General features: G+C 42.9%; 1 protein-coding gene across 2 annotated transcripts in view; it reads left to right on the forward strand.

The window, feature by feature from the left end:
- The first annotated feature begins 3549 nt into the window (after window positions 1-3549).
- LOC140327347 (receptor-type tyrosine-protein phosphatase T-like) overlaps window positions 3550-11715 on the forward strand; it is a 48053-nt gene continuing 39887 nt past the window's right edge. The window contains exon 1 of one of the 2 annotated variants that reach the window (XR_011920032.1): window positions 3550-3762. Coding sequence is in view for 1 of the 2 variants with exons in the window: in XM_072406725.1 (XP_072262826.1) it covers window positions 3666-3762 (97 nt within the window). In the remaining variant the exon portion in view is untranslated. The remainder of the gene's footprint in view (window positions 3763-11715) is intronic. The other variant, XM_072406725.1, reaches the window with a different exon arrangement.

Below are 11715 nucleotides of genomic sequence, written 5' to 3' on the forward strand. Positions count from 1 at the left end.
TATCACCCATCTTTCCAACAGTCATCAGTAAAGAGGAGGAAAGACGCCTTTAGCAGAATTCATGACGTCTCTAAACCACACAAACGGGTCAGTATTGTTTATTTTTTTTTCGATCTTTTCTTTTTTTGTTTTTTAATTTACACAACTCCATGAGAAGTATTAGATTCCCCTTCGTATCGGAAGCTGCATTAATGTGTTCAGGCAGGAAAACCATTTAAGAATTTACCACAAAACTTTATTTATAGCAACCAGGAAACAGCAGTTTGTTATGTCATGTTTTGTCCCCATCATTCTTCGTGATAACCAGACCGCAGAGTGCCTGTTGTCATGTGATGAATGTGGGGATATCGAACAATATAAAGAATTCAAAAGAAATCAACAACTGAACAGTTTTTATAAATGTATATCCCGAGTACTGCCCGGTGACAACCCCAATCTGCACTCCATGCTGCCAGTGGTATCGGGCACTTAGGGGCAAGTTGGATACCTGATCCTCTGGTGCACTTTGTGGTACCCCTTCCCCCCTTGTCACTACATGATGATGTCTTGTGCCAGCCTATAACCCCAGATACAAACCTTATAACCTCAGATATGCATCTGATACCCCCAAATACATCTAATACCCCCAGATACATCTAATACCCCCAGACACAAACCTGATACCCCCAGACACATCTAATACCCCCAGACACAAACCTGATACCCCCAGATACATCTAATACCCCCAGATACAAACCTGATACCCCCAGATACATCTAATACCCCCATACACAAACCTGATACCCCCATGAACATCTAATACCCCCAGATACAAACCTGATACCCCCAGATAAAAGCCTTATAACCTCAGATATGCACCTGATGCCCCCATATACATACCTAATGCCCCAGATACACATCTGATAGCTTCAAAAACACCAACTACTCACAGATATATCTGATTCCCACCATTACAAACCTGACATCTAATCTATACCATCTTATACCCCCAGACACAAACCTGATACCCTCAGATACATCTAATACCCCCAGATACAAGCCTTAAAACCTCAGAAATGTACCTGATACCCCCAGATACAAACCTAATACCCCCAGATACAGACCTGATACCCCCAGATACATCTAATACCCCCAGATACAAGCTTTATAACCTCAGATATGCACCTGATACCCCCAAATACATCTGATACCCCCAGATACAAACCTGATACCCCCAGGTACAAACCTGATACCCCCAGATACATCTATTACCCCCAGATACAAACCTGATACACCCAGATACATCTAATACCCCCAGATACAAGCCTTATAACCTCAGATATGCACCTGATACCCCCAGATACACCTGATGCCTCCATATACATACCTAATGCCCCAGATACACATCTGCTTCAGAAACACCAAATACCCCCAGATATATCTGATTCTCTCAGATACAAACCTTACATCCCCAGTTACATCTGATACCTCCAGAAATACCTAATACCCCAGATACAAGCCTGATAACCTCAGATATGCACCGGATACCCCCAAATACATCACATTCCTCCAGATACCAACCTGATACCCCCAGATACAATCCTGATTCCCCCAGTTACATCCCATACTCCCAGTTACATCTGATACCTCCAGAAACACCCAATGCTCCCAGATACATTAGATACCCCTATATAAAAACCTGATTCCTCCATAAACACATCTGACAATCCCAAATACATTTATTACTTCCAGATACACACCGGATACCCCCAGATACATCTGGTACCTTCAAAAACACCAGCTACATCCAGATACATTTAATTCCCCCCGATGCAAACCTAATACCCCAAAATACATCTAATACACCCAAATACAAAACCTGATACCCCCAGAAACACCTCATACCCCCAGATACAAACCTCAAACCCCCAGATACAAACCTTATACCCCCAGGTACATCTGCTACCCCCAGAAACACCTGATACCCTAATATACAAACCTGATACCCCCAGATACACCTAATATCCCCAAATACTAACCCCATGCTCCCAGATATGTCTAATGTCCCCAGATGAAAGTCCGATACCCCCAGATACATCTGATACCCCAGATACATCCCTGACATATGCAGATACAAAACTAAAACCCCGTATACACCTAATACCCCTCAGGTACACCTAAAACCCGCAGAAGTGTCGCATGCTGAACATATGTTGGTGCAGGTAAGTATAATCTCTCTTCTTTCCCAATAAAGTTGAAATCCAAGTGAACCATTAATTACTCAGATGCAATACATATATAGGAGATTGTTATATTTCATCTATTTCTGAAATTTAATCACAAATCATTGCCGTTCCGTTTATTAGGAAGGAGGGCCTGATCTTTCTTTGTTGTAGTTTTCCCTACAGGTCCCCCTCCAGCCTGTGACTAGACAGTGAAAAGTTAAACATACTAATGAGGTGACATACTAATGAGTTGGTCACTCTGCTCTCCCCACCTATCAGCGTGTGCTTGCACATCAGCACCACTGATTGGCTTCTGATGATGCTTCCTCCCCCCTACTCTGAGCTATGCTGTAAAGTCATACCCAGATACTCACATGACTTCCATTACAAATATTAATAAATACAAAGCTGTGGTTTTTTTTGCCATGGCTGTATATCTGTTGAAATTTTTAAAACAAGATAAGGCAAATTTCAACTGAAGATGTTTTGAAACCAACACAAAAATAGCCAAGCCCAGAAAAGGAAAATGGAAAAAGTACATTGAACGCTCCCTATCACCGGCAATCGCCATCTGGTATCCTCCGGCTTCTTCATACTTTATATAAAACAGGAAGTTAGTCACGCACGGGGACACTTTCACAACAAAAAATACTGAAACTGTAATGGGCGACATCAACTTTCGCTTTGATCAACCCAGAACCCCAAAACCCCTCCTCCCTCCAAAAATGATAAAAAATAGTCTTTGCTTTTTTATTAAGATTTCACACAATAAAACCAGTTACTAAAGATTTGCTGATCCTGCCATGAAGATAAGCACTTCCTATTACAGGCTGACAACGCTCTGTCCATGTCTTCCAAATGTGCTTCTGTGTTGTCACCCTTTACTCCCAAGTGTCTGCTTTACCATAGGCATGGCCGACTCGACATGAGACCATGGACCATACCATGTTGTGTGCGTGTCGTGTGTCGAAAAAGAACCTACAAGAATCAGTGTGACAACACTATTAGGAAACAAGTACATGGCGCTGTCATCCTATAGGTGCTTTTCATCAATGACGGACGTAGCCAACATTAGGCACTGACTTGGGGCTCCTAGGGGGAGGGGCTTGTTGGCTGAGGAGGGTTTAGGCGTCTCAGTATGTCCGCCCTGTTGTTCATAGCAGGACGCCGCTGCTCAGTGCTGACATAATAATTGGCGTTTTATATTTTTGTATCGGCCCAATCATGTCATTACAATTGTGATTTGAATAAAATGAAATTGGACGCTGCCCTCTGCAGGCAGGGCTCAGTATCAGTTCCCCTGTATATTGTTCTCATTTTGGAAACTTTAACATATCTGTGTGGTTACCACAAAAGAGGAAGAAGTGTTGTCACACATTTCAGCAGTGTCAGTCCATGGTGAATGTAGAGACGAAGGGGTTTTACTGAGCGCTGCGCACATTGCCCGGGGGTCTAGCTGCCATGTGCACACCGCGCTCTTATCTGCTGCTGATCGCCATCTGCCTGATCTATGGATATGGGGCCAATGACAACTCTACAACAGCTGCTGGTAAAAAAGGTACTGTGTGTCACCCTTGTATATGTGTATTGTTATAGTAGAATGGATGGGGGGAGGTTAAAGAGAACATCAGCATGGAGGCATTTTGGGGGCTCACCGGTTATGGGGCACTTCAATGGGGTCCAAAGTTTAAAGACAATCTGTGTATCAGAAGAACCATAATTCGGAGCTGTGCTCGAAGGGTAAAATGTTGTTGGGTAGAATGGGGAAGTGCCACTTCCCCCACTCCCAGATGGATTTTTTTGTATTGTCTTGGTGAAATTTATCTCCATTACAGGAAGTTATGAGAAATCCGAAATATTTAGGTTGTATTTGAGAGACTCAATGGGGGCAATTGTCCAATAGTAGGCAATCATTGTGATAATTTCATAGGTCATAGTTACATAGTAGGTCAGGTTGGAAAAAGACATAAATCCATCAAGTTCACCGATTAGGGAAATAAACATCCCAGATATAAAACCCCATGGACATAGAGGATCCAGAGGAGCGCAAAATAAAAACCCGGTACAATTTACTCCAACTGGGGAAAAAAATTCCTTCCTGATTCAATGAAGCAATCGGATGTTCCCTGGTCGTTCGAACTGACCCAGTTGTGAGCTCCTGATCTGTTATTGGTCACTTCTGATCAATGGAGCAATTATTTAGAGAATCCTTCAATTCATTGGTCAATTTGGATAGATCGTAGTCCCAACTGATCTTTGGATATTTATTATTTAGGAGTGGTTTGTTTGCCATTGGCCATACATGGATAATTACAACGGGTCCTCCCTATTCTCTGCAAGGGTGGGCCGGTCCATGACAGCCTGGGCTCACAGGAAATGGATTCAGTGATGCTGGCTGTCATTCTTAAGGTGGACTGTTGGCAGAGTTTTTACAAGGACAGCACCGGAGACATGCTTTTCAGATAGAGCTGCCAATTACACAAAAAGGAAATCTCTCAGATATGCAAATAATATAACGAGTGCCCCTGAATTGCCACAATACAAGGAAATGACATGAACGGTGTGAAAAGTTTCACAGTTTTAGAAAATCACACTAGATAAAGACTGACATGAAATGATGAAACATCTTTGTTGAAATTTCAAATAGTTTCGCCACTGTGCAATGTTGTCAAACAATAAAATGCACGCGATGCATGGCAAGTGAAATCTATTGGTGTGTATAGGATGCCACCATTGTGGTGGGCTAGGAAAGGTTTTACCATGTTGTAATGCAGAAAGCTTTGCCTTGTCCCTTTTTGGTAAACATCTGAAATGAAGCAACATGTACAGGGCTACTTCCTGCCACTTTGTCGTTGTCCCTGTTGTCCCCGAGGTTGAGTATTGAAGGATTGGGGGTGGACTGTAACTGATCACAGAGATTGGGGCCCCCTGTGACAACATGCTGCGACTGGGTGCCATCTGTGAATGCTAGCAGAAATTGGTGGTCACCTGGATTGCTGTAAGAAATTGGGGGCCACCTGTGCCAGTTGGCTGGAAATAGACGCCGCCTTGCGAATGCTGTCTGAAATTGGAGTACACCTGAATTGATGGCAAACATTGTGGGCCACCATCTGGTTCAAATTGGGACCACCCGGATTGCTGAAAGAAATGGCGTGCCACCTGTGACTATTGGTTGGACTTGAGGCAACTTGGATTGATGGCCTAAATTGAGGGCCACCTGTAACAGTTGGCTAGGATTGGGGCCATCTGGATTGCTGAAAGAGTTTGGGGGCCACCTGGATTGCTGTAAGAAATTGGGGGCCACCTGTGCCAGTTGGCTGGAAATTTACGCTGCCTTGCGAATGCTGTCTGAAATTGAAGTACACCTGAATTAATGGCAAACATTGTGGGCCACCATCTGGTTAGAATTAGGGCCACCCGGATTGCTGAAAGAAATGGGGTGCCACCTGTGACTATTGGTTGGACTTGAGGCAACCTGGATTGATGGCCAAAATTGGGGACCACCTGTAACATTTGGCTAAAATTGGGGCCACCTGTATTGCTGAAAGAGTTTGAGGGCCACCTGTGATTGTTTTCCTTGGATTGGGACCACCTGGATTTCTAAAAGGAATTCGGGGCCACCTGTGACAGTTGGCTGGGATTTAAGCTGTTTGGATGTATGGTAAAAATCAGGAGCCATCTGTGACAACTGGTTGAGACTGGGGCCACCTGGATTACTGAAAGAACTTGGGGGCTAACTTTCGCAGTTGCAAACTGCATTGCTGACAGAAATAAAAGACCACCTCTGCTTGCTCACAGAAATTGGGGGTCATCTGTGATAGCTGGCAGAAATTGGAGGCAATTGGTGACTGCTGGCTAAGATTGGGGTCATCTTGTTATTCCCAGCAGTCATCCGCCTGCACCCCAATGGTTTGAAAAGGGTTGTGAGACTCCTGGAGTGTGTAACTTTGGGTGAATGTGTGTTACTGGACAGTGCTTGTGACTGGTATATGTGCTTTTTACTGTAGGGGAGGTATAATGAGGTCTATGGTGCAGTTGCGGGCACTATGTTTGCTAATTACTCCGCCGGTTCCATCCAAGCCCCCTGTGACTTCTGGTGTCACTCTCACATCAGCCAAGTGGTTCTGACCCAATGGTGTTCCATGCCGGTATAGCTGCATTGTTTCCTTGCTAGCCGCCTTCCCCAATGTCCAATCACAACAGTGGAGGAGCCAGGAAAAAGAGGATGAGGGAACAGGACGATGAAGGATGCAGAACAATACAAGAATGCTAGATAAAAAGGGCCACCAGCCACAGCTGACATGGTTACCTCGGCAGAACTTCACTGGTGGCCTTGTTAAACTTTACAAGGGTGTGGGGGTGTAAACTTTAGTTAGGGTGTGCCAATGGGTGTGGGGGTGTAAACTTTAGTTAGGGTGTGCCAATGCAGTTCCTAATTGTTTTCACAAAAGTCTGACACCGATCATCTTCTCTTCTCACTGGTGGAGAGGAGACTGAGCAAATGTTTTTTCCTGCCCACAGCAGACTGATGACATCATCCCAGCCTAGGCAAAGTCACCGGACTGGAGCACCATGACGACTTTTAAAGGAAATATAAACCCAAGAACAAAAAAGTCCCATATTGCAGCATGCCAGTCCTTAGATGTGCTGTAGGCAAAGAATATCTGATTTTACCAGAAATGTCCAGATGTACTTATCGTTTCCTGTGATATTAACTGAAAGTACAAAAAATCTTATCTGTTCTACACTTTATCGTAAAGTTCTTCGGCCCTACCACCCACTGCCATGTAACGAAGATGAAAATAGAAAGATCTGCTTGTAATCCGAACTAGGAGAGCAGTCCATAGTGGCAAAGTGGCTTCCATGTTTTTTTTCATGGTTGCCCATTTTTTCCCACACCACCATTTTTGTTCTTTTAAGGACATCATGACATTTTCCAATCTCACACAAAGCTAGCGCAAAATTGGGTGAAAGCTCCTCCTCCAAATCTAAAAAAGGATGGATGAAGTGTCTGTTATTTTTACATTTGCAGAAAGCTCCCAATGACCCAGTGCCTGATCTCGAGCATGAACAAAGCGAGCAGCCTGCAACCTCCAATATGTAAGAACCCCTTGAGGTTGCCGTTTTCCTCCTCAGTCTTTACTGCCAAGGCGGTAAAGATGAAAGAGGTGGGGAGTTTGCATAAAGTAAAAAAGTAAATAAATAAAAAACTTTTTCAGTATGTAATAGGGAAAAAGTGACCCTGTCCAATACTGCTCCATGTCTGTGCCAGCATCAATGGCTGCAGTTTGCTCTCCTAAGTCTTTTGTGCTGGCCATCTTCCTTCCCTGTCCAATCACAACAGTAAAAGACCCTGAAAAAAGAAGAAGGGGGGATAGCTGTCTCAGACACCAATGTTGACAGGGACATAGAACAATGCAGAAATGCTCCTTAAGTGCCTGCAGTTAGCTGTCCCCATTCTTCTTTGCTGGCCACCTTCTTCCGTCACTGTCCAATCACAACAGCGAAGGAACCCGGAAACAGAAGGTTGGATAGCCTCTTCTAGTTGCCAATGTTAGCTGAGAAGTAGAAGGATACAGGAATGCTCCATCAGTGGCTGTAGTTTGCTGTTCCCACTTTTCTTTATGGGCCATGTTCTTCCTTCCATGTCCAAACAGAACAGTGGAGGAGCCTGGGATAAGAAAAAGGGAGAATAGACGTAAAACGATGCAGGAATGCTCCAAAGGGATAGGTGACACAATGGCGACCACAGCATACGACACCGACATTTCCAAACGGGTGGCTCTCTCCTGTGGGGTCATGGTGGGGGTGAATGCCACTAACTTTTTTATTTATGCAATAGGGGAAGCCACCCTTTTACATACTGTTGAAAATGTGATGCCAGGTTCGATTTACTGGTCATGGTTTTGGAACGGGAAAGTCCAACAAACTCGTATAGGTGACGGTCAGGTACACATGTGTTTGGGTATATAGTGCAATAAAGTGGTAAATATATCAAAATAGGCAAAATTTTCTCTATGTGGCAATGATAAATTGGTGCTCATGTGTCTCATAATTTTACAGGTCCATCCAAATCCCCAATAATAAACTTGTGTTGACACCATAGCAGTCAAATACATTTTGGATCCATTTTATATATTTATTATAGGGATAGAGCCAGGATTGGATCCCTATTAGCCCCAACATGCTGAGAATACAGTCTTGGAATTCCTTTCCTCAGAATTCCAGAGGAGCATTTCCAAAACATTGGTTTGTTGTGCTATTTGGAACACACGTCAAAGGTCTATCCTGTCTTCGTGATTACATTAATATAAAATCCCAAAATGTTGTCACCTGGAACCCTGGAGAGTTGTGTCATACCTGAAGTTACAGTTTATTAGACCACAGCTTCCTGTGAATCATGATATCAGGAGGACAGGTCATTTATTTCCTATGATCTATCCAGTCACTATCCAGATCATTTCTAGTAATATTATGTGTTCTATGGGGAAATTGTTCACGGGTTCACATAGCTAGGTAGCACCGTTTATTTGGTGCGTTGTGATGTGATAATCACTATCTGTTGGTTACACAACTCGGTTTGTTGGGTGGGTTTCATCCCCTCAAACTAGGAGTTTCTAGGAAACAAAACTGGCCCTGTAGAGCTATTTTGTGTCCCCAAAGCAGTAAGAGACATTTGTCCAATGTCATGGCACACAAGAGAGTAAGGAAACCAATACCCGTTATAGATCATGTGATAGACGTGGACAGAGTGCAACCAAAAAGTTTACGTCTGAGGCAGCCACTGTATTGTGACCCAACTTTTCAGTAACCACCCAAAAACAGCTGGTGCTGGGTATTACCAGCTAAAGAAGGCCAAGGAAAACACTGGGGTCTTGTGTGGTAATTTGTATTTTGGAAATGTTTCTAGTTCCTTAATTGGCTGCCTCCTGCTGTTCCAGAGAAGATCTCTCCGAGCACAGAGGAAGGAGGGGCCGATAACTACTGGACATACTTATTCTTATCGCCAATGGGGGTAAATGGTGCCTAAATGTGGGTTTTTGGTCATAAATATCTGGTTAGAGACTAGCTATGGGTCAGTGAGAGAGCCTATGTGGCCCAGTGGGCCTAGACTGGTCATGGCCTGAGAATGAAAACCAGACAGGATCTTGAAATTGTCCTTATGAAACCAGGTCTGTCACGAGTGGGCTACCCTCAGAGAAGTGGGGAAACTGCCAGCCATGGGTGTTAGGAAGGACCAATGGGAGAGATAAGAGGTCAGTGGAGTCCTTGGGCCTTTTTTTATTAATGCTCTCCAAGGCTAGAGAGGATACACTTCCATCAGTGAAGATGGGTGATCCAGCAAACCCAGAATGGATCTAGTCCAGGATTCAAAACATTTGCAGGTTTACTGGATCACCCAGCTTCACTAATAAAAGTGTATCCTCTACATTGGAGAGCTTTAATATATCAGGCCCCTTGAGAGAGGAAGGAAAAGCAAAGTAGACTGGGCCTGGGAATACTTACTGACTCTCTTCCTCCTTGTTTGTGAAGTTTAATAAAGATGCGATCTGCATAACGATCCTGTGTTATTGCCCACTAGAAAATAGAGTCCATGGTAAATCAGCCACTCCTATGGCACTTAGTGCTACGTATTAACCACTGAAGGGAAAATTTGTCCCACTAACACAAGAGTATATTTTAATTTCAGTGGCTTACCAGGGCTTGCCAGGCCGCTGCTTGCTGTGCTCTACATTCCATTTCCCATCTATAAGTTGTACATGACATAGTCCTGGCTCCTGTAGGGTGTAAGCTGTGCTATACAGTACATTACATTCTTTTTCCATAAGTTAGTATATCAATATTTCCTAACCTTTTCACTGTGGGGGAATACCTTTTAGGTCTTCAGGGAACCTCTGCTATACTTCTTATATCCACAGCTCACAGTACACTAGTAGGGTAGATAGCAGGAAGAATGTCTTTTACATTGCTGGTCAGCATGAACGTTGTCACCTTTACAGATAGCCAAAAAGATGATTGGTGTCAGTTAAATTAACCTGAGACACACAAAATGCTCATTGCTCAAAGAATTCCTAGCAATCTCTGGAGGAACCCTAGGATTCCACAAAACACAGTCCCAACTCCTGTACTCTGTATATTGTGCTATACATGACATTCACCTTCTATTAGTTATCTTTGTGTTACATAGTCCTGACTCGTGTACTTGGTAAGCTGTGCTATACATTACGTTCACCTTTTATAATTCATCTTTTATGTTACATAGTCCTGACACCTGTATACTGTAAGTTATTCTATACATTACATTCACATTCTATTAGTTATCAATGTGTTCCATAGTTCTTACACCTGTACTCTATAAGCTGTGCGTTACATGACATTCACCTTCTTTAAGTTATTTTATGTGTAACATACTCCTAACTCCTGTACTCTATAAGGTGTTCTATACAATACATTCACCTTCTATAATTCATCTTGTATGTTACATAGACCTGACAATTGTACTCTGAGGGTTGTGCTATACATTACATTCACCTTCTACAAGTTATCTTTGTGTCACTTAGTCCTGAATCCTGTACTCCATAAGCTGTGCTATACATGACATTCACCTTCTATTAGTTATCTTTGTGTTACATATTTCTTACACCTGTACTCTAATAGCTGTGCTATACATTCCATTCCCCCTTCTATAATTCATCTTGTATGTTACATAGTCCTGACACCTGTGCTCTGTATATTGTGCTATACATTACATTTTCCTTCTATTAGTTATCTTGTATGTTACATAGTCCTGACACCTGCACTCTGTAAGTTGTGCTCCTGACTAGGGTGTTTTATTGTCTTACCAAATGCTGGTCACCATTAAATAAAACCAATTGTAAATAAAAGCAAACATTTTGGTTGCTGTTTCACTTTTATATTGATTTGTTGTCCTGAAGTTGATATGTGACTGTTGCTTGAAGCACCATATGTAGTGTTTTTAGGTTTTATATAGCTGTAACCCTATTATCCAGCCTTAATGTTTAGTGTTATCTATTTATATCCACCAAATGCAAATTGTGGTTCCTTCGGTTAATTCCAAATACAAACGAATCCCTGGTGGCGCACCTCAAGGCTCTCCATTGGTTCCTGTTCTAAGTGTTTGGAGTGACATACCTGATGATTTTGTGGGCAATAGAGTTGATATTCCTGGAGGTGTTTGTAATATTAAGCATGATTTGGTATTGCTGGAAGAAAGGACAAAGCAATTGAAACTACACTTCTAAATGCAAAATAATGCACTCAGGTACCAAAAAAAAAAAAACATAAACTGGGTATTATGTAAAGTTCCATTGTAAGGACTTATTTCAATATATAACAGTGGGGCCCATGGGGAAAAGAAATATAATTCTGGGGCTGTATCACTAGAGGGGTCACCAGCAGGAAGAAGGAGGTCCTGATTTCTCTATATAGATAGAATTGTGGGGTCACCATCACTAGAGGGGTCACCAGCAGGAGGAAGGAGGTCCTGATT

Source organism: Pyxicephalus adspersus, chromosome 3, assembly GCF_032062135.1.
Source record: "Pyxicephalus adspersus chromosome 3, UCB_Pads_2.0, whole genome shotgun sequence".
Taxonomy (NCBI): domain Eukaryota; kingdom Metazoa; phylum Chordata; class Amphibia; order Anura; family Pyxicephalidae; genus Pyxicephalus; species Pyxicephalus adspersus.